The 22,720-nt window shown below is 53.4% G+C and overlaps 6 protein-coding genes and 1 pseudogene across 7 annotated transcripts, besides 1 other annotated feature; 4 read left to right on the top strand and 3 right to left on the bottom strand.

Annotated features, from left to right (window-relative positions):
• Nucleotides 1–3,050: 3,050 nt before the first annotated feature.
• Nucleotides 3,051–3,862, top strand: NCS54_00683400 (Hypothetical protein; the record flags this gene model as incomplete). Its single annotated transcript, XM_053152276.1, has 4 exons — nt 3,051–3,060; nt 3,220–3,457; nt 3,513–3,675; nt 3,734–3,862. 4 exons carry the CDS (start codon nt 3,051–3,053, stop codon nt 3,860–3,862), a joined length of 540 nt encoding a protein of 179 aa, XP_053008251.1.
• Nucleotides 3,863–4,916: 1,054 nt separating this feature from the next.
• On the bottom strand, nt 4,917–5,712 carry NCS54_00683300 (annotated as a pseudogene). Its single transcript has 3 exons — nt 5,259–5,712; nt 5,036–5,128; nt 4,917–4,981 (listed from the first exon to the last, which is right to left on the bottom strand).
• Nucleotides 4,917–5,712: a sequence feature.
• Nucleotides 5,713–7,672: 1,960 nt separating this feature from the next.
• NCS54_00683200 (Hypothetical protein) lies at nt 7,673–8,029 on the top strand (the record flags this gene model as incomplete). Its single annotated transcript, XM_053152275.1, has 3 exons — nt 7,673–7,790; nt 7,843–7,903; nt 7,954–8,029. The coding sequence occupies 3 exons, from the start codon at nt 7,673–7,675 to the stop codon at nt 8,027–8,029; spliced, it is 255 nt and encodes an 84-aa protein (XP_053008250.1).
• A 677-nt stretch (nt 8,030–8,706) lies between these two features.
• On the bottom strand, nt 8,707–9,823 carry NCS54_00683100 (Target of rapamycin complex subunit LST8; the record flags this gene model as incomplete). Its single annotated transcript, XM_053152274.1, has 4 exons — nt 8,707–9,120; nt 9,168–9,663; nt 9,723–9,744; nt 9,802–9,823. The coding sequence occupies 4 exons, from the start codon at nt 9,821–9,823 to the stop codon at nt 8,707–8,709; spliced, it is 954 nt and encodes a 317-aa protein (XP_053008249.1).
• A 3,506-nt stretch (nt 9,824–13,329) lies between these two features.
• Nucleotides 13,330–13,663, top strand: NCS54_00683000 (Hypothetical protein; the record flags this gene model as incomplete). The annotated part of the gene is made up of 2 exons (XM_053152273.1): nt 13,330–13,421; nt 13,468–13,663. 2 exons carry the CDS (start codon nt 13,330–13,332, stop codon nt 13,661–13,663), a joined length of 288 nt encoding a protein of 95 aa, XP_053008248.1.
• A 1,117-nt stretch (nt 13,664–14,780) lies between these two features.
• On the top strand, nt 14,781–15,785 carry NCS54_00682900 (Hypothetical protein; the record flags this gene model as incomplete). Its single annotated transcript, XM_053152272.1, has 1 exon — nt 14,781–15,785. One exon carries the CDS (start codon nt 14,781–14,783, stop codon nt 15,783–15,785), a length of 1,005 nt encoding a protein of 334 aa, XP_053008247.1.
• A 342-nt stretch (nt 15,786–16,127) lies between these two features.
• On the bottom strand, nt 16,128–17,872 carry NCS54_00682800 (Spermidine synthase; the record flags this gene model as incomplete). Its single annotated transcript, XM_053152271.1, has 4 exons — nt 17,662–17,872; nt 17,012–17,340; nt 16,720–16,960; nt 16,128–16,405 (listed from the first exon to the last, which is right to left on the bottom strand). The coding sequence occupies exons 1-4, from the start codon at nt 17,696–17,698 to the stop codon at nt 16,128–16,130; spliced, it is 885 nt and encodes a 294-aa protein (XP_053008246.1). The 5' UTR covers nt 17,699–17,872.
• Nucleotides 17,873–22,720: the final 4,848 nt, after the last annotated feature.

Here is a 22,720-nt window from a genome sequence, read left to right as displayed (position 1 = left end):
GCGGACAGAGAGAATGATGATATCATAGAAGAAGCGCCGCCTACGATGAATGGGACGATGGACCTGGTCTAGAAGGGCAGAAAGTTGATTCACAGCATGTAATGCAGCAAGCAAGTAGACACGACGTGCGTGCTGCTTCCAAGAACGTGGGCCATGCAGGGGGATGGATGATGGGGATCAGGAACTTGGATGCCGTCGTGGTTGTTGGCGTGGGTCCTAGTTCAAGGTGTCTGGCTGGGTAGGCGTCCAAACCATGTGCAATAGATTCTGACGAGGTCTTCATTTCGGATTGAGCAACTGACAAGTGAATGGGCGCGCCTGATAGCCCAATGGTGGGCGAGTATGCCTTGCGCCAAGGACTAGCAGCCCGAGACCTTGGAACTAGGAGGGCTCCCGAGTCGCGTGGTGGGTCCAGGGTGGACGATGGCTGGCGTCGATTCTGCGCTTGGAAATGGTGCGGGTGTGATGGATGTCGTGAGTTACGAAAAGAGGCTTGAGGGGGCTTGAAGAGGAGCATCTGAAAGGCATTCCAGTCGATCGGATCTGTCTACAGGGGGGCCCTGGCCAGTCTCTCGGTTGGGGGCTGGGAGGGCCCTGGGAGGCAGTTTGGCTGACTCCGGTAAGCGCCGATTTGAGCCTCCCGAGGGGCGCTGAGAAGAAGATTTCACGTCCAATCCAGGAGGAGAGCGAAGCACACGACGAGACAATGGGGGAAGCGGGAGCGGGAGCGGGAAGGGGAGCCGTGATGAGGCCGTTGGGAGGCGAACGGTTGAAACAGCTAACATTAGTTTCAACGGGTAAACGAACTGTTGGCGGAGGCGAATGGCGGCAGCAGAGACGTTGAGAGACAACAAAAAGAGGCGGCCTCAAGAATAAACGGCGCCATGCAAACAATAGAAGCGTGACGCCACAGTTTGGCGGGCGGCTCTTTGACGTCGATGGAACCAGCCTAGATCACAGACAAGATGCAGGGAACGGACGATTATGATCTCGGACTTTTGTTGAAAGAACCCGGCCGAGCTGGAAGATGGAGAAGGATGGATGATAAGCAGTAAGATGCATGCATGCAGTGGTGTAGTAATGTTTCAGGAGATCTAGAGATTGCGCTCGAGCTTGTGTGTGCCTGCGCTTGAGCCTGCGCCTCACGAGGCCTGCATCGAGAGTTGAGCCGACGTCAGGACACTTGACACCTACCCGATTCGGCAAGTACAGCATCGTGATGGGAGCTGTCTGTATCACTCGTGCCTCCATTCATGACCCTCAACTCCATCATCATCGCCTGTAATTTCTCACAATCGGTGTCACCGCGATGGATTTGACTCAGCCTGCTGGCCCCCCCTGACAGTGCAGTGCAGCGCAGCGAGTGTTTTATTTCTCTCAACCTACATTTTTCTTTTGAGTGTCCTAGGGTTACATTCCCTCTTGTTTTCAGACGGCCTCTTTCTCGTAGGCTTGACCAGATCTAGCGACACGACCACAACTGACCAATCAGACGCCTCCAACTTCTTCCAAACTGCTCCTCCTCAGCTCGCCCCAAACCGTTGCCCTAGGCGTCATCCGCGCGCCTATTGGTCCCGCCCAGCCGACTATCCCGCAATAGACCCCCAAGCCCTTTCCTCTTTTGGCGCGACTAGTGGTGGCTCGACATAGCTGAGCCGGCGCCACTACCATGAATACTCCACCCACCGCAGAAACCCACCACTACCACCACCACCACCACATGCACATGCACTTGCAGTCAGTCCGCGCCGGACTGCGGACTATCAGGCACTGAACCGACATACCCTGCCTTTCAACTTGTACCGGCGACGTTTGGCACGATACTTGGCGCGCCTGTCAAGTTAGGTGCTTGGTCATTCTGACCGCAATCCCCCCCTCTTCCGGAACCCCTGCAACTACAGTCCGGTACCTATCTCTCGTCTGGTAGATTTGTGGACACAGCCCGGCCCTTTCTGCTTTGTAAAGAAAAGCAGAAGGGAATCGACGCCTTTCGATTCGCAAATGGCCCCGACCCACGCGGCTCAGACAAGCAGCACCGCGTCTCGGCGTCTCTATCCCCATCCAGGGTTGGTGACACGAGGCTTTGTGGGTGTATCTGTCGGCCGAAGCCAAGGAGAAGCCTCCAGGACGCCTCAGAAACTCTCTCGGACATGCAGGCCTATCGCGGAGAGTGGCTTGTCCACCATTCACGGCTCCCAATTCCTTACACCTCCCATGACCCATGACGTGCCCATCCTACGGGCCCTGCATTAAACTATGCTGCTGCCAGGGGTGGGATAGGGCTGAGGGTGAGGCTTCGGTCGTCGGTTCGACAGAAGTGGTTTTCGCCACAGCTCGTCCAGGGTCGTATGTGTGTTTGAGCTCCTCCTTTCCAGCTTGGATAGGACCCTGCCACCCGCCGGGTGGAGGCAGCGCTCCCGACCCTCTCACTGGTGGCCCGCATGAGAAGGCTGGCTCAATTGCCGGGTCCCTTACACTCTGTGATGGATGTCGTGTCGTCTTCGTTTGTGTGTCTACTGTACCAAGCTAAGGAGGGGGTGGCCCCTAGTAGCCGTTCGCTCCCGTTTTGGTGGGGTGCAAAGAGTGAAAGGCTGTTGGCAGCTCGCCTTCGTCTCTCCTCTAGGAGATGGGTCCCTTTCCGGAGCATAGGCTTGTGGTTCCTTGTGTTTTTTTTCTCCGAAGGGGGGGGACTACTCATCGGGAGGCCTTCGACGGACCATCACGATATACAAAAAGGATGCCCAAGTCGGTTGATGGAATCGTGTTGTGACTTGTTCAGTCAAGCAGCATTTGAAGAACCGGCTTCTCTCAATTGTCCAGTGATCGGCATGACAAAGTCTCTATAATCATTTCCTTGCCTGTTTTCCTCCGTCTACCATTCGACCTTTCACCAACTTTGCTTTCCTCTGCAACAACAAAATCGCAATTATATCCCTTTCGAATATCTCTCGACCTTTACTGGCTTGACCGACACACGACTCTCAACCATTCCTAGTCAACTTTTGAACCTTTGTCTACACATTCTCTGCCACTCCGGAATCTCTATAACAATGGACGGATGTACGTCGTATCCGGCAACCTTGGCGGCTCTCCTGGGAGAACAATTGGTTCCCCAGGCCGCAGCCTTGCACCGCCGCCCCTCCCATCCCATCTCTCCCCCCCGACCCTCCCTACAGCAGCTCAGAAGCACTGACACGTAAAACCCTTGTCTCCCCACAGTGAACGAGTATCGCACAGCACGGGTTGCTGAGGTTCTCTCCGATTTCCGAACGCTGCAGTACTACATCGCCGCGGCCCCTGTCGACCCCGAGGACACGGGTGACTACTACACCGAGGGCTGGGCTGCTCTCCGCCAGTGTGCACTGGATGGACAGCACATTCTGGAATGTGCGGCGGACACGAGCGTGCCCAACCCTCCTGGCGGCGAGGACGAGCAGATGAAGGCCGAGCTCAAGCAGTAGGTGTTTTTCGTGCAGGATAAGGGGTTTTCGAGGCTGACCATTGTGGTAAAGGGTTCTTCTGGACGCGTACGCAAGACGACACGAGGGACAGAAGATCTATCTCCGTCAGGCGGCGGCGCAACGATGGGTCGAATACCGACGACAGGTGCTGCAGAGCGGCTCACCATCGAGAAACCAGTCGCAACTCCGCGCCTGCGACCGCCAACTTCGAACGGTACGACCGTCTTCTTGATTTCTCTTGGGGGCTCCCAACTGACCGCCTCTGTGATTAGGAACTGGCAGCCGTCAGCGACGAAGTAATCTACGCTGAGCTCAAGGCCTCGGACGACGGAATGGGCCGCTGGACGGCCGAAGACCCCAGCCTTCGAAGCGTGCTCCGCTGGCTTCGAGCACGCCGATGAACGAATGGCTTGAAGGGGGGAAGAAGAAGTGATGAAGCGATCAAAGATACCCCGGAAGCAACACAACAACAACTTCATGAATGAACCGACAAAAACAACAACCCAACGCCTCACACGAATTTTCTATTCTTGACGCCTACGATTCTTACGCGATAAACCCCTACGGCCGGAACATTTTTGCACGGAGTTCTTTTTCTTATATGTCGGGTTTTCTTTTTTGGGAACTGGTGAAATACACGCAAGGAGAAAAAGGGGTGGTCAAGGAGAACCAAGTGTGTTTTTCTGTTCGACATTCTCACGACCGAGAAAGATTCATGAACCTTTTTTTTTTTTATTCATGGTCATGAAATGGCATTTGCAACCTGGCATGGGCATCATATCCAAAGAGATAGAGAGAGGGTTCCTCCTCCAAGGGGGGTCAACATGGGGCTGGGCTCCATTGTAATACAACTACTGCCAGGAGCAGAAGAATCAACATGAACAATTACTTTACCTTGTTTTGGCTATTTTGTGAGAAGTGAAGTTGCTGCAGAAGATTAACATGGACAATTAGCTGGCATTGTTTGGATCATTTGGCGTCTAGATGACAAACGAGTTTGACTACATCTGGACAGACATTTTGGAACATCCTTCTACGCTAGAAACTATTCTTGGCATGGTGGCATATGGCGGTCTACTATATGCACCGTTTTCCAGAAAGGCGTTGTTCCTGCTTTTAAGCGAGTATGCGCATTATGGTAAGACGGGGACATATTGGTGCTCCAACGTGTTAAGATGCGTCCAGCTTGCAATTGTCACGAAATATTGACTCAAGACAAGTCTGGCATAGATGTAAAAATTCGCCAATTTTTCTCTATTCATAGTTTCTACAAGACTTGAATTGACAGTAAATATTTGCACCTTCAACAAATGCCTCCAAGCATGGGAGGCTTTGCGGTGGAGTCACGCATCAACATGCTGCAAACGGCGGTAACCAATCCGGAGACACCGGACTGACATTTGTGCATGAAGATTCATAACAGTTACATGTTATACATAAAATGGCCGATATATATCAACGCTTGCTCTGGACGCACAAGGCAATACCGCCCAGCATGAGGCCCATCCCAACTGCGGTATCTGGAATAGACGTTTAGAGACAACCTCCGAAGAATAGGCACTAAAAACACTCACCTCGGCTGATTACCTTGCCGTCAACGTACCAATCACCGAGAACGGTGAATAGGAACGCCAAAGTGTTCACAATGGGTACCGTCAGGCTCAGTTCTGGATAATTGTCGTCATCAGCAGTTGATACAGAGGTTAGAGGTGGCGACCTGTCAACCTCGGCCGGTCTAGACTAGTTGGGAGGATCGACACTCTTCTGACAGGCGCCCATCAGAGACAGCAGACTTACCGGCCTTGCCAATGAGCAGAAAGAACCACACACTTCCCGTGAGGTTGAGAACCAGCGGGATGGCGTAGCGAGGGTTCCTCAGGAGATCGACAACCCCGAAGAATGCCCCGTAGACCTTGGACTTGAGCCAGCTGGCCTGGACGGCAGGGCTCTCGAGGACCGGATGCGCAGGAGGGTTGTGAGACTGGGCGGCCCGGCGGATGAAAGGGGTCGTGAAGCCCCATGCGAGCCCTACGAGGATGAAGCTCAGGATGTAGTTGAAGACTGGGGGCTTGTCGTCTGAGGTCATGATTGTTCTAGGCTCAAGGAGGGATGGATGCGTGGAGTCCAGGGGGGGCGTGTAGAATGAGAGAGAGAGAGAGACGAGGGAACAGGAGGCTCGTGCGTCTGAGAGGGCTTTCGTCTGGCAGCCCTGTGAGGCCTGTGAGCGGAGTTTGGAGTTGTAGATGGTGTTGATCCAAGGTGGATGTCATCGACACAAGATGCCAGATGCGTTCTATTATTGGAGGTGGCGGGCCGGCCTCAGCCTCGCTCTAGCTGACGCTATTTGCTACAGGGGTCCAGACACAGGATGGAGACGCCCCCGATCTTCCTCCTTCAGGGGGGCTTGGGCGTGGCTTGCTATTCCCCCACACGCCGCGTGGTTGGCTGCGCTGAGGTTTTTAGCCGCATTTTCTTCTGTTTCTTTTCTGACAATCGACATCAACCATCCCAACGGATTCTTCTGGTCAAGTCATGCAGACCGCCCCGGGCGCTTGGGTCCGCTCACTCTTCAGATCCCTGCTCAGCTGGACATGGGGTATAAGGTTCTTACACGACGTCATGTGCCGTCTTGAAAAACACTCCGAGTGTAGCCCGTGGTAGGCCTCTCTCATCCAATCTTTTCTAGCCGGGACCTCGTGCGGGTGGAGGTTTCTGGTGATGGACGCATGGCCAAGAGCCGCGCAGGGGGCACCTCTTGACCCTGATTCGTCGGGTTTGACGCGGACACGCCGACTCGAGTTGGGCTCTTTGATCGACGTGGCGTTCAAAAGGACGCCTGGCCTGGGTCGGTTTCCAAAAGGTGGTTTCTTCAGAGTTCCGGATCAACATACATATCCGGGATCACGATGGTCATTGGCTTGCTGGTTGCGGCCTTTGTCTGATGAAGGACCAAATGCTATCCCATCATCAATCCCCTTTTCTCCCAGTGACAAGAGATGCACATAATCCGGCAATGACCGATCACCACGGCCATCTCCTTTACGAGAAACTCTGTGAGATCAGGTCTGACATGGTCGCGTACCTCCGAGCCGTGTTACAGCATCATCTCAGCTCGTCTCTTGCATTCGGCTGAACTCTTGTCCTTTTTTTCCTTTACCACTCAAACCCTTCCCAAGACATTCACAAGAGGACAATTCCTGACCTCTCATTCATCATCTCACCTGAACCTTGATTCACACAGTAGTCTGTTGCGTGTGCAGATTCACGGGACTTCGCGCAGTGTTCGTGTCAGCACCAGACACGTCTCGACGTCATGCACAACACGCCAATGATGATTCATCGACGGAGCAGCCCGCGTCTCCCGTCTCTTTTCTCTTTGCTTTTTGGCGTCTTTTCTCTGTTAAAACAAAACCCGTCATCTCGCGGCCGTTTCTACAACGGGCAAGTGTGTGTTGTTTTTGATCAACCGTCAAAATTGATGCGTCATGACTTGATATCTTAGGCCCCCAAACCCGACAGTCTCAACTTTAACCCCTGGGCTACGACGTTGACGAGCGCGGTGATATCTGCTGCATCACGGCGGTGAACCAAAGTTCTTCTATTGACCGTGAATCTCGATGGAGGACTCTTCCTCGTCTGCCTAATAACTCACCGGCCATCGGTGTATACAAGCCGCCCTGATGCCTCGCAGTAGCCCGGATCGGAGCTAACCTTGATCGCACAGGTTAGCATCTCCCGGGCACGCCTTTTGCCGAAGATGACTGATGCCGTAGAGGGCAGACTGGCACGCAAGGGGAGGCATGGAGTGTTTGTTCCTGACCGAGAGAAAGAATCCCTGTAGAAGTCTTACCCCGGATACGCCCACACGTCACCACTCTGGCAGACGGCACAGTCTCTAGAATGAAAGCTCTGTGATCGAGCGAGTAGGAGGTCGTGAAATGTGCGAGACTACTAGTAGCTTCACCGCCGGAATAGATGAGCTAGAGGATCGAGGAGGTCATCAATTGCGTCAATGAAGTCGATTTTCACGGTGGTTGTTCAAGAGCACATCGGCGATCTGCGAGGATGAGTGTCGAGGAGCAAGTATAAGAAGGGGACGTTGTCCTTCGATGAATACTCTCTCTTCATTCTCATCAGCACAACAATCCTAAGCAGCAACAGCAACAACAACCACTTCCATCAACTCCAATCTACCACCCACAACCATCAAGATGACCGATGCTCAGATCGCCGGCGGCCACAAGGCTACCATCAACAACCCCAACACCTCCCAGGAGGCCAAGGAGCACTCCAAGAAGGTTCTTCATGAGGAGTTCAACGACGGCAATGGTAAAGAACTTTCATCTTTTGACCATGAAATAGAATCTAACACGCACATCAGTCTCCAAGGCCGGTGACAACAAGGAGAAGAACCCTGGTAATGTTGCTGGTGGCCTCAAGTCGTGAGTCTCTTCGTCTTCAGAGGTGTAGGCCTGTACTGACCAAGTTCTAGGACCCTGAGCAACCCCAACGCTTCGGATGAGGCAAAGGAGTCTGCCAAGGACCGTCTCAACAAGATGGGCGAATAATTTCACGAGCGATGGAATGCCATACGGAAATCTGCAGCGACCTATTAGCTTTGCATCTAGCATGAGCAATCGAGTTGCTGCTTCACAATATGTCTTCACCACTACCGTGACTTTACCAGATTCACTTCTCATATCCAATCTAGTCTTCTCAATGACAAATATCGCACTTGTCAAGAACCACATCCGACTCGACATCGCCACATTGGACTATCCTTTCAAGGATGCCTCATGTCTTGCGCCACGTCCCATTAGAAGAGTTGTAGTATCATGATCTTGCCTGAGAGCATATTTAGCACACATATAACATATCCTAGCATAAGCATTAAACAGATGGGTAGAAGAGACTTAATAAGAAATCATTTTTCCTTTAGATCTTTTTCTTTTGCTCTTGGATTGGTCTTAGATGTGGCAAAGAGCCTAGTTGATGTGTCGAGTATTCACTCCTTTTCTTACTTTGACATCGTTTCAGAACCAATCACCGCAAAGACACTACAATATAGAACTTCATATGCGAGTCTAACACTTGCCATTCATACACAATCGGGTACAGCTAGCCTGCCATGCGAGGAGCATACAAAACCTCTCGAACAATCATCAACACATCTTTAAACAACCAAAACACACGGACCCAACGCCATTCTCCGGCCAACCAATCTTGACAGCACCCAATGCCTGAATCATCGCGTCTCGGAATAATCGTTGAGCGCGACGCAAACCGCTCCTCTATGGTGCCCGTTGTACTGGCGAATGATCTGCTGGCTATGCAGTTCCCAAAGTCGCGCGTAGTGGTCCGAGCAGGCCGTCACCAGGTAGGCAGAGTCAGCGCTGAAGGCGCAGTCCCAGACCCAGCGCTGGTGGCCGGTGAGGGTTGCCTCGAGCGGGTACGGCTTGGGTTCCGGGTCTGTGGTGGGCTCAATGTTCTTGACCTCCCATATCTTTGCCGTGTGGTCGGCGCTGCAGGTCGCCAACTTCTTGACGTCAGGTGAGAGCAAGATACGCGTGATGTATTCCTTGTGAGCGCTGAAGTGCGTGACTGGGACTAATTGGGTGCGGTCAAAGTTCTGGATAAGGTTCCATACAAACACGTTGCCCTGTATATGTCAGAATCAGACTGTCAGGTGAGGTGTTGAAAACCTACGGCATTATTCGCAGCGCATAGGAGAGAGCCGTCACTAGCGACTGTGACGCTGGAGACTGAGACGTCTTCTTCTGGGATGAGTTCGTGGGAACAGTTGTTCTCGGCCAAGTCCCAGACTCTCACGCTGCCAGACCGATCGCAGCTTATAATCTCACCCTGGTTTGGGTGGATTACAACATCATTGACAGGGCAGCCATGGTTATAGCTTCGTTGAATTGTCCCTGTCCTCGTCTCCCAGATCTTGACGGTGCCGTCCTCGGAGCTAGTCACCATCCATTTTCCCTCGCAGTGAAAGGCGACACCGGTGATGTTTCCAGTATGACCCTCGAAAGTCAGCAGCGGGTTCGGATTGGTCGACTTGATATCGTAGAGCTTGACCGTGTGGTGGCCCGCGGCAGCGAGGTATCGCTTGTCGGGTGAGATGCACAGACGGTTCACCTGCGAGTCTGGGTGCTGTATGGTGCGCGAACAGATACCCGACAATGCCTCCCAAAACCTATCGAGAAAGAGTGTCAACGGGGGAAACTCGCGGAGGAAGCGCGGGTCGAATCGAACCTGATCGTGTGGTCATATCCAGCTGCGACGTGGGTTAGCTCGCGAGTCGCAAGTCGTAGAGTAGGTCAGTCGCATTTACCAGTGCAGAGAATGACAGACATGTTGAAGACGGTAAATCAGTCGCTTGAAGCTCAGCTCATGGTAGACGAGTCCTCCAGGGACTTTGTAGCCTTTTCTAGGGTGAGGGAGGCGAGAGGTAGCTCTAGAGGTATCGTAACTCCCATTGATTCCTAACTTTGGCCTGCGCTGCGCGGGACGCGGTCGCCGAGATGCACCAATCGGGGTATGCTCTAATCCGTGCATGACCCCGATGTCAAGCATAACCCTCCTCCCTGCCTTCCTCACAGCACGACATATACTTTTCTTGTTTTCTAACCACGAACTTTTCTTTCATGCAAGTCAAGACTGGAAATCATCTCGTCAGAGTCATGGGATTGCCATGGAGGCGTTTGGAGAACGAAATGATTTGTTTCGGCATGCAACATGGCTCAATGTCATCCCACGAAGACGATACACCGAGAAAGACACCATCACGAGTTGGATCCACGTCACATACGAAATGACAAGCTTTCAGACGAACGAAGGTACCTCTGCTGGATTCCGTGGGGCGCTGCCTATCCGCCGAACTCGTCATTGTGTGTCGGAGGAACCTCCGCCTGTACGACAGGTCACACGAGCTCATCGACGTTTTTGCCCATGCCATCACCCGTCTCGCATATTGGCGACAGGTTTTTGCATGGGCCACCGACTCAGGATGTCGGGGCTCTTTTCTTCGAGTGCTACCAGAACCTGTCCACGCCAGCATGTTCCAGTGGACTGTTCAACGATTGGGTCAGGCAGGTAAGCCTTGCTTTGCAGGCGGCTACCCACAGCCGTTATGACAACGCCACGCTGAATCATCGCTGGACTCGAGTGCTGTCATCTACACACATATCGCTTGCTATTATTCTCAGCGTTCGGCCTCTACGCGTGATTCATGGCGATTGTTTGAGGAGTTCAGCTTGAGAACGTATTCGCCCACATGTCAAGTCCGGTCTCTTCTACCCTCCACGGATACCCTTCCCTCTGGCCAACGTCAATTTCAAAATAACTCTCAACAGCATTATCAGATCATTTCACGAATATGTCACAATGCAGGTCCAATGCTGTGCGACGCCGTTGGACGTTGACTACGGCTTGTCGACCCCTGCTCTCTCGGAAACTCTTAGACATACCTGCCGTTTTGTCTCGGATTTTGGTCAGAAAACCTGACAACTCGGCTTCAGTCTTGGGGAATACATCAGATATTCGTCAGTGGCATGCGCAAGTGCCGGAGCCCCTGCTTGTAACGCCGAAGCCGAGACGGTGGTTGACCTATCTGAGGCCCTCTCAACCGAGCATTTGTCAGTAAGTTATCGGAGAAGAGTCCGAAGCCGAAGCCGCGCCATGCGACACATAGTTGGGCTGTCTATTGATAGCCACGTTGCCCCGCGAATCAGGTTGTCCCTCTGTTGCGAGCTGAGGCCTCGTATCGCCGGCGTTGCCATCGATTGCCTCGAGCTGCATTGTGGGTCATCTGATGTTCTGGCATCAACGTGGATGCCATCTAATCAAAGCAGCTCAATTGTCGGAAACTGGATCTGCAGGACTGAAAATCAAGGCATCTGGCATCATATCTCCTGATGAGCCTTGCCAGAAAGTTTGTGAAACAGACTTAAAATTGCCTTGTGCCCAATTTCTACGCCAGACCCCCACCTTGATTCTCTCGACAAGTGTCTACGGATGGTGGGTTGTGACTCGTGGACCAACTGAACCAAGGGAGGTGGAACATGGTGGTCAGATCGTGAATAGCCTCGTTTGCACTGGCCGAGCTCTTGTGCCGAGCAAAAGGCCAGAGACGGCATTAATCAATGACAAACTCTCAGATTGGTCACAGTTCTTTCTACCAGTGATTTTTACTCTTAGATAACCCTGAATGGGCAGACGACAAGGCGCGTGACAAGGGTCCCAGAGGATAAGAGGGTAACACGACAAGATACAGCCAGGGAAGTGAAGCACACGTACACGTCGATGAAATCACAAAGAGTTGCCGGTCTAACTCGTTCTATTCCTGGGATTCGCTTGGTCGATTCGGGACGACTATTGTTGACCGGTCGAGCTGATGATGGGGAACACAAGCGTGGGATGTCGACAAAAACGTCGTGGCCTTGCATGCTTGGTCCTGTCTCGGGAACGGGCTTTTCGGCCCTCCCTAATACAGAAACGAACATGTAAACGGTCTGCCGAAAAAAAGTCGGTCTAGTTGTGAAAGGAAGGGAAAGAATCCTTGCTGAGCTGAACGGGGGCCCGACGCTTATCGGGAGGATGCACCGGGCGACGACACGGGACGGACGCGGGACGGGGACGGCGGCCGAGGCGTCCACAGCCTCGGGCCTGTACATGCTGGATAACACAGGCTGCTATGGAAGCACTACAGAGAACCACTGGACGACAACTACATCATCGGACAGGGCCGTTTGTCAGTGTCATTGCCTCACCTTCAGCCCAAGGCCGCCTCCAGGTAAGGCTACACCTGACATTGCACGAGATTCAGATATCTGCTTCTCAAACAAGATGTGACGTGGATTTGACAAATGACTTGGCCGACTCTTGCCCTACCCCAACAAGCCCCTCGCACATGGTCTCATGGCTGATGCAGGAGCTTAATCATGGATGCACGCAATAGTATCTAGGTGCTTGTTTCTTAGAGCTGGGATGCTGCCGCCAACCGCGAGGCCGCAGACGTTCAGCCGAATCCGCCGCTCTCGACGGGTCTTGGCCTAGGTTGGCTCGTCGGCGGCCGGAACGTGAAGCACGACCTAGCGATCATGCAGTGAGCCGGCGGGCTTGGTCAGCGCGGGCTTCCATTTGCCGGTCCTCTCCGGAACCGGTCAAGACGTCGAGGGATTTACTCCCCGCCCAACACTCCAGTAGGCACCGAGGATGTGGTCCGCGAGGCGCTCCTTGCGCAGACCGAGGGGGAGGCTGCAGGAGGCGTAGGAAGCCAAGGCTGTTCGCCATTCGGTCCACCGTGTGCAGTTGCAGTTGTAGTTGCGCGCTGCGGAGAAGGCGTGGGCATGAGCATGGATGGACGCCTCGAAATGAGGCCCAAGATGACCACAGAGCGGTAGCGAATGTGGAAGCCGTTACCGCCTGGACCTTTTTCCTTTCACGGTTGGGCTCAGGTTATCCCAGACATGACATGGCTTTTACGGTCGAGGTGTGAGAGCCCGAATCAAGGCAACTGCCCATCCTTGACATGATCGCCATCACAAGACCCGATTGCAGCCGGCGTCATGACAGCAGCTACCGACTCTGACAGACGGACGCGCTTGTGTCAACCCTCGTCTTGATAACTCTCCGCGGGGCGGTGAGGTGTTGGTTGCCATCATGGACGGACGGGACCCAGTCTGTTGGCTGTTCTCCTTCGGCAGTGTTGATGATGTCCAGATCCCGAGTATATATACCAGCAAGATTCCCAACGTCTCAGGATGGTGTTCTTTTAGTTGAGCAAACAACTTGAACGACAACAGCCAGATCAACTTGAACTCAGCCTCATCTCAGACAGCCTTCTTCTTAAGTTGCCATCATGAGCTCACCCCTTTCCTCCTACGTCTTTGACGAGTATGGCATGACCTGGATCACCTGCGATCTTTGCAGCGGCTCGTTCCAACGCGAAGCGTAGGTCTACTCATCATATCACTATTGTCAAGCGTTGCTAACCCAGAACTAGTCAAATCTGCAAGCTCTGCCAAGGGAGCAAAGTCCGTAGGGTTTCCTACGACTATCTCGCAGGGGCGTCTGCTCCTCCACAGGTGCAACATCAGGGGGGCAATCCCCCTGCACCACCAAAGCGCGACAATAACAACAACCATGGATCGCCGCCAAACAACCAAGGCGTGTACAGCCGTCGCTCTTCGTGATGGGCTCTCTAAACATTGAGGACCTGATGGGTCTCGCATGTATATGTCAACCAGCACATGTTTAAGAGGGTTTATGAGTCTGCGAGAGTTGATACTTTGAGATACCTTGATTTTTTTTCTCCTTTTTTTTCCTTTTCTTTGATGATGGAATGATACTATGGGCAATTGTTTGAGGAAGATTCGTTGAGTCACTCGTTGATGAGCTACTTGATTTGGGCATTAGAGGCAGCATCATGTGCTTCTTTGCCGTGTCTAGAGAACCTCGACAGCAACTCTATTCTTTCCAACCACTTACTATGCTCTTGAGTGACATTGAAGTTATGATTGCACACTTTATCATGACATAATTTCTCTCCAGCTTCACTTAAATGTTAGTCAATAAATGTTGCTCTATGACTCTATGCCTTGCATTTATCAGGTTTTACTTACATAGCACCTTGTATTCAATGACCATCTTAGATTTGAGTCAAGATTAATCCCAACTAGTGTTGTATATATCCAATTGATAGTAAGCACATAGAGCAACATAAGTTCCAGCATTAGGCAAATACCTATCAGCGTCTCCTCATTCTATTTGACTCTTATAATCCCAACTTAGAATAAGAAGATCAAATATTCAAGATAGTTCCTATAGCTACCCTTAGAAAAGGATAAGCTAATACCTTTAACACAGACCAACAAAACGAAGTGAGATAACATTATAAGATGTGTATTTCGGTACCAGGGGAGAGGGGGGCTAAGAGAATGTGTTTTAATTCACATAGATTGCAAGAGTTCTCGAATTAGTGCTCAATCTCAGAATCTCGGCCAGTTTCGGATCTACTTTACACCTCCCGAGCACACACTATGCCAACTCGTAGACTATCTTAAACCCTCAAGAAAAATCATGGAGCGGACAACAGCCTCCGTCGCTCCCCATTACCATTTTCGTTCCTGACAAATAGCGTCTCTCACGATTCTTTGCCCCGCGTCATGCCGAGCCCCATCGCGTAATTGGCAAATTGACCCCACCCCCACTTCCATCCGGTCACCGGAGGGGAGGAGTAAACGACATCTCTCTCTGCATGATATATAGCTATCTTTTCTCCTCCTTCTTCAACTTCTGTTATATCTCACCATGCGAAGTGCCCTCCGTCGAGTCGCCATAACCTCAAGATCCCTCTTCTCATCCTCGATCCCCCGTAGCTGCTACACGCCCTCCCTCGTCCGCAAGATGTCGTCCATCCCCGAACCAGTCCTCAAGAAGCCCGTCAAGCTGTCCCTGGTGCAGCTCGCCTCGGGGGCAGATAAGCAGGCCAACCTCGCCAGCGCAGCCTCGCACGTCGCCCGCGCCGCAGCTTCAGGGGCAAAGATTGTCGTCCTCCCCGAGTGCTTCAACTCGCCGTACGGAACGAAGCACTTCCCCGAGTACGCAGAGACACTTCTGCCGAGTCCTCCCTCCCGCGATGCCGCGCCTTCGTTCCACGCCCTCTCGGCCATGGCTGCCGACAATGGTGTCTACCTCGTCGGTGGGTCAATCCCCGAGTTCAGTCCAGACACAGGCAAGCACTACAACACCTGCTTGGTGTTTGGACCGGATGGCAAGCTTCTGGCCACACACCGAAAGGTGCACCTCTTCGACATTGACATCCCCGGCAAGGTCACCTTCCGCGAGTCCGATGTCCTCAGCCCGGGAAACAAGGTGACGCTGGTCGACCTGCCCGAGTACGGCAAGATTGCCGTCGCCATCTGCTACGACGTGCGCTTCCCTGAGCTGGCCACCATCGCAACCCGCAAGGGTGCCTTTGCTCTCATCTACCCCGGAGCTTTCAACACCACCACCGGCGCTCTGCATTGGCAACTCCTCGGCCGAGCCCGTGCTGCCGATAACCAACTCTACGTTGCGCTGTGCAGTCCCGCCCGCAACGTCGACTCGGACTATGTTGCCTGGGGTCACAGTCTTGTCGCCGACCCCCTGGCACACGTCCCTGTCGAGGCTGATGAGAAAGAGACCATTATCGAGTGGGAGCTTGAACCTGAAAAGATCACCGAAGCGAGGAGGAATATTCCTCTCAACACACAACGGAGATTCGACGTGTATCCGGATGTGAGCCAAGGAAAGGTCCAGTTCGAGGAGCTATGATTAGATGAGACTAGATAATAGAAACTTGTCAAAAGTTATAAGCCGTTACATTTCCTTGGTTCAAGTTGGTTCGTGATATAAAACATGGTTGGAGCAGTTTCACATAGACAAGGACCCCAGATGAGAGATTGAAATCCTCTATATTTCATGACTCCATGAGCCCTACTCGCAGTAACGCCAGAGTCTTTTCCGTATTGTGATGCATATCCTGGCATCCATGAATCCAAATGGCCACCTTGGCCTGGTTTTTCCCCCGTGATCCCATTTCCAACATTAAACTCGTAAGCAATGCCCAACCCAATTGTCGTCGTTTCTCGTTTTCGGTCGTCGTTTATGGTGACCTTACTCGAGGGCCTTCTCGGCAAACTTGGGCAGGACGAAGCTGGCCTTGTGGATCTCGGAAGAGTAGTATCGGCACTTCTCATCCTCCTCCTCCTTGGTCCACTGTCGGAGAGGGGTCTTGACGTCGGCGTTGGGGTCCTTGGAGCAGACCATGAAGCCGATCTGGCCCGAGGGGTAGGTGGGGATGGTGGTGTAGGCGTACTCGGCGACGGGGAAGATGGAGCGGCAGTCCTTCTTGAGCTGGGTGATGAGAGGCAGGTGGAGCCATTGGTTCTCGGCTGTGGCAGAGTCAACTGTGTAAGCGTAGTCCCATAATGAACTACCATGCAGTGCAACAAGTAACGAGGCAGGAACAGCAGAACGCGGCACGCATAAAAGCAGGAACGGAAAATGCATGCTAACGCGGGACTACCGGAAGCTGAGCTGGAGAAGCAGCACTGGCTTCTGGTAGTCGCTAGGTCGGGAGTGGCACCATGATGTGCCAATCGAGGGAGAGCCCATGCACACCAGTCAACTTTGACAGTGGAGGGTTCCCCGATTCTGCCGTTCCTAGTGACCCCAGTTACTTCCCTGAGGAAAATAGGGAACATACAACCTTGGGTAGAGATGACACCGCCCTCCTTCAGGGCATCGTGGAGGAGCTTGAAGTAGTTCTTCTCGAACAGGGCCTCGGCAGGGCCCTCGGGGTCGGAAGAGTCGGTGATGATGACGTCGAATTCGTTCTTGTAGTCGTTGAGGAACTTGAAGCCGTCGCCGATGTGGACCTTGACCTTGGGGTGGTCGAAGCCGACGGACATGGTGGGGAGGTACTGCTTGGAGAGACGGACGACAGCCTGGTGGTGTGTGAGTATCCGAAGTCTGCGAGTGAATACCTGGGTGCCTACCTCGTCAATGTCGCAGAGAATGGCCTCCTCGACGCAGTCGTGCTTGACAATCTCTCGGAGGACACCGCCATCACCACCACCAATGACAAGAACCTTCTTGGGGTTGGGGTGAGAGTTCATGGCGAGGTGGGTGATCATCTCCTGGTAGGAGAACTCGTCGCGCTCGGTGCACTGGACGACGTTGTCCAGGACCAGGACGTTGCCAAAGTCGGTCGACTTGAAGATGAGCACGTCCTGGTACTTGCTCTTCTCGTGGACGAGGACCTTCTCGACGCGGAGGGTCATGGCCTGGCCGGGCCACATCTCCGAGATCTCTCGGAACCAGCCATCTAGAGATTGACGAGTCAGCCGATGTTGGGGTTTGGGTTGAGATGCGAGTAATGGAGCGGTCTGTCGGTGGGCTCATCATGAGGGGAAGCTTGGGGTAGTCTCCAACGAGGGGTGAGATGAGCTTGAGCTGTGGTGTCGGGATGAGGTCGACGCGTGACATTCAATCTAGAATTGATTTCTTGGTGCAATTCTCTCCAGATACGGGTCGTCGGATTCGCATTTTTGAGGATATTCGCGACAATGGGGGAGACGAAGCGGGATGGGCGATCATCATGGGAGAGGGGCAGCGCGGGGTAGAAACTTTGTGTGTAGAAACTCACCCTTGATGGTCTCGTGGGTAATCTCCTCGGAAGACATTGTGCTAAAGAAGCGTAGAGAGTGAGAGAGAGGAAGAGCAATCTGCGAGTGACGATGGCGATGAAGCGACGAGCCGATGAATCCAACTGCGAGCGGTGATGAAAGAGTCGAAAAAGGTGCGAGGCTTGTCTTTTTAACGAGTTCGCAGCCACGACGCACCTGCACGTACCCGGACCTTCCTGGTGGGGATGCGGGTAAAATTTTCGACACCCACCGCAAAACAGACCACGGCAGCGTCATAATTTTCTTGTCTCACTACGGACGGACAACCTTGGGCAGCAACACCCTCCAGACCCCAACTTAGAACCCCAGATGTCGATTAGGCGGTGATGAAAAAAAGAATGGGGTCCTACGCGAGGTATTAAACGGCATCATTGGACACCAGAGTACCGTGCAATGGCTGTGCCTGGAAGGGTATTCCCAGGAACATGATGACCTGGCACCACTCACAGAGAGTGCATTGGCCTGCTAACCCATGTTTTTACGTCGAGTTTTTTTCTTGTGTCAAAAGGGCTAAGACAAGCTTACAACTTCTGCCTGTCAAATTGCTGCCCTTTACAGTTAAAGACATCAGACGTCACTGGGCAGAACGTGGGGTGTTGAAGCCGCTATTCTCTCCAGATATTTCCATTTGTAGTAACTAGTTAAGCATCACCGGCTGCTGGTCCGGTTTGCAGACGGCAGAGTTCTCCCGTCCCGTGGGTCGAGCATGTTGGGCATGTATATCAATCGACGTATCATGATAAGAGTCTACCTACCAGCATTCACCACTGTGAGACCCGAGCTCAGTGTTACTCGGATCCATGTACAACTCTAGATAACACTCAATGCCTGAGCAATTCCCAGCTCGACGTCATCTTCTTCCCACGTCATAGCGGGTTCTCATGAAGCTAGAAGCATGAGCTGAAAGAGAGCACGGTCAACCAACATGCTCCGATTGGGCACCGACCTCGAATGTTCACCTAGCCCACTCACTGCCGGCGGTCGAAGGAAGGAAAAAAAGAAGGAAAAATTACGGTGTGTTCCCGGTGAGCTCACAGTACCTGCGTTTCGCAGCGTGTCATGCGCTGCGTCTTTTCTGCACATAAGGCCAATGGGGCGCTCGGCTACGCTCCCCGGAGTCGCAGCACCCAATGAATTCCATTCCATTCCTTCAGTAACTTATTATTCAATCCTCTTGAGCCTCCCGGCGGTAAGGTCCCGTGGCTTGATGCTGGTATGCGCAGGTACTCGGCGGTTAGAGGCCAGTATCGAATCATTCCCTCATATCATGTCGTGGGGGTTGATGCCGGGTAAGGAACTGGGACTGGCCTCTGGAGTGTTGGCTGTATAAAGCCCCTCTTCCGGATAGTCGTTGGGCTGTCGGTGTAACTCAGCCATGGCCATTGCCATGCTTCTTGTTAGTTGCAACCACTTTGTCCCAGGAAAGTGTATGTCAGCCATCGAAGCATGGCGTTGTACATACTTTGTCCAAGTTGAACTGAAAGAGTTCTCCTGCATATCTCTTCAACAACTAACATTGCTTGGCCACCGTCCGGTAAGCTCCGTTGAACCTGCAACAGGAAAAGCAATGCGCGTTACCCCGACATTACCTCGCATTAGTCAGGATGGATGGTTCTGTGCTGGTCCCAAGACTGCAAACTAAACACTCATTGTGATTCTCGACCATCACGGTAGTCAGTCCCCTACCCTGGACTTCGGCCAATCACCCACATCCTATGTTTCAACGGTTCATACAGCTCCCTGAGAGTCATGCCAGGACATTAGTCAAGCATAGCGAAACGACGCGTGGGCAACCGTTACGATCGGGCGATGAGTCCTTTTCTCAGTCCCGTATATCCTCGATGGATGGCTTGCCCGGGACCCCTTTAGCTCGGCCGTTGGCAACTTGAAACCCCGAATACAGGGGCCGCGCCAACTTCCCCTGCTCTTCCAACGTTGCAGTGTGTCCGCTAGGCAGGATTCCTGCCCTCGACTGGAAGGCAGGGATATCCCTCTATTCGGATACACTAGCTCTGGCTTCCGGCACAAGGCCCAATGGCGCCGAGCGCTGCCGCTGCCGCATTACTGTGCCTGTATCTGACGATCAGGTTGAATGGACCTGGACCTGGGCTGGCGTCCACTCAAAAGTAATTGCGGGTTGGGCGTTGGTTGAGACTTTGCCCTCCAATCCTACACGTTCCAGCATCAGGTACGGCAAACAAACAAACAAACAAATATAGACCCCGAGCTATGGTTCACGAGAGGATCCCGATCCCGAGCTTACGGACCCAATCCGAGCAGAGCAGGGCCATGTCGGCCTGAGTGCACATCTGCACCGAGATGGCATATCCATCATTTCTCCACCACCATTCCCGGGTTCCCAGGCCAGGTTTCTGCAACTCGAACTCAACCCAGCGCCCCTGTTCCCAGTCAGTACATATCTTTCCTTGCCTTGTCTGGCCCAGCAGCTCTCCATCCGGAAGTGCGGAATTCAGTCAACTATCGGAGAGCTAGCCTTGCTGCTGCCTCTACGTAGTAGGATTGCAGTTCATTTTGGCCTGCATGAATTAGCAATAATCCGGTGAGTCGTGATGCATGATGATGGTCTGGGGACTGGTCCCGACCTTTTCGCGCCAGAGGAACGGAACGAACAATGGGATAGCAAAAAGTAAAGAAAAGAAGAAAAACAGTCGAAAATCTCGCATCCATCTCCTTGGTTCATCCGAAGAAAAACCACTCGCATCCTTTGCCCAAGACCGGCTCCTGATAGTCTATGCCCTTATTGGGCTGTGGATTGCCCACCAAGGAGCCGCCACCCGCATCAGGGGACGATGACCTCTTCTCGAGAGTTTCCAAGGTTGACGAGCGATGAAACATGGCTCCAGCGTCCGGCCCAAGACCGTGGACACACGAGATGACACCACAGGCATCTGCTTCGCTCGCCTGCAGGTGGAAATGCCCTGCCTCTTTGTGTCTGATGGCCTGAGCTTCCCTCTCTGTTGAGAGATCCAATGCCACTGCTGTTTCGTGCAGCCCATGGTGGAGCGGCGGACGAGCAGCAGCTTGACGCCGTTTCCGAAGTCTCCATGTTTTAGCGTCCTCTTCACTTCTCTGGCTTGTCAAGTTCTGCGCCCAGGTCTTGGGGTCCTGTTGTCCTGGGCTTATCAAGTTAGGCTCATGAATTCCGACGCCATGTCGAGCCGGTGGTCAAGCCACAGTCTCAGAAAGGCAAACTTGCTTATTCCACGATGCCGTTTCCTGGCGGCTGCAGAACTGGCCCAGCTGGCGGCCAACCTGTTGAGCCCAAAGCTGGCGCGTACAGTAGTCCAGTTGTCTGAAAGCATCGCTCGAAGCGGACACTTCTTCTCTGCGCATGTTTTTGCGTCTTGCGCCCCCCGGTCTCTCTCAACGGAGATTGGTGGGGGCGCAGCCAGGAACACTCGAGGCAGCTCCGGGAACGTCTGCAAGCCAGGCCGGGGTTGACCCAGGTTCGCAGAAGTGCCAGAAGGATCGCTAATGGCGATCGCATGCACGAGGACGGAGAGCGAGATGAGGGTTCGTTGAGCTTCTCAGTAAGCACGCCTCTCAGTCTTGAGAGCTCTTGAGTCCCAAGGCATCGCCATACCTCGTAATTTTCCGCCTCGAGGCTCAAACCAGAGAGATCCCGCCAGCTGGTTTCCCCTTGTGCAGTAGTGCATGCCCTGGCGTCGACCTCTGGCAGCGTTGACGACGGATCCGGTTTAGCCATGAATCTTGGAGCAGAGGGACTGCTCGTTGCTTTTTTTCTGCTGACCCACCATTGCCGCAACCACCAGGCGAGGCTAAACAAGTCCAGTGTATCCATACCCAAGGTATCCAGAGGCACAAGAGTGCACAAAGCTTCCTTCCTTGCCGGTCTCGTGGGTGAGTGAACTGACGGATAATATCTCGGGATTCCGCCGCGAGGCCCCTCAGGGGGGGAGGGGAGAGAGCAGAAGTGTGCAGTAGCGCAGCATCAACAGGGTCAGGGAGGCCGCTGAGGAAGAGGACAGCAAGGAATGGAAACGTGATGATACATCTCACACTCTGTCGACTTTGACTTTGACGTTGAAGTTATGGCGGTTGACTTGACGACTTCAGCGTTGAGTAAGTGGCGGGTGTCACAAGCGTCTCGCCATCTCTTCGGGAACAGCCCACCAACACGCGCTGGACCACATGGCAGCACGGGAAGACAGACAAACGGCAAACCTTGGCTGCTCGGCCGCGGATGGCATCCACGACGGGCAAGCAATACAGCAAGGTCCATATGCCGGGCGATGGCTGCGGCAGCGGCAGCGGCAGTGGGAGTAGCGATGGGTGAGGGAGCTGGGAGGCTCTCTCAACCCACTCACACCTGGAAGCATCGCATCGACAGTTGGTTCGCGGGGAACGTTCCTAGCATCCATACTGGATCCATCATGACCATCGCCTTGCCTCTGCGTCTGTCGACCCAGCTGCAAAAAGTGGCCGGTTCATGCCTCTAGAGCGAGGCTAGAAGAGAGATGCCGCACTGCTCCGTCCGCCGGCGCCCCTCTTGGGTTGTATCGCGAGAAGGCGAGAACTACAGGTCGCCTTCTCAAGAACATGTCGTCGACCGGGGTCTGGTGTTTTAAGGGGGGCGACCCGATTGTTGGTGTGGAAGGGCGATCTCAGCACGCGGCGATGTACATTGATGGTAGTGCTCAGGGGGGAACTCCACCGTGTGCTACCTCAGGGATACATGACGGACCCCATCAAGATGCCCCATCCAATTCTTCAGAACCCCTTGGAGCTCTCTTTTCCCACCGTCTACGGGCGCCATCCAACCCCGGTCGTCGACTCCACTCTCACGCCAACGCCAACGCCAACACCGCAGGCCCCTGCTGGGGGCGGGCTCCCTTTTGCCTTGTGCTCGAGACAGAGAGAGATGGGACCCTGCACGCGAATAATGTGCATACATGGCCGTGCTCTTGGAGACGGGAGGAATCAACAGAGACAAGACCAGGTATGGGACAGTCCCAGGAGCTCGTTTCTGCGCCGGAT

Source organism: Fusarium falciforme, chromosome 5, assembly GCF_026873545.1.
Source record: "Fusarium falciforme chromosome 5, complete sequence".
NCBI classification, from domain to species: Eukaryota; Fungi; Ascomycota; class Sordariomycetes; order Hypocreales; family Nectriaceae; genus Fusarium; species Fusarium falciforme.
Note: the sequence above shows the minus strand (reverse complement) of the source record. Positions and strands in the feature narration are given on the sequence as shown.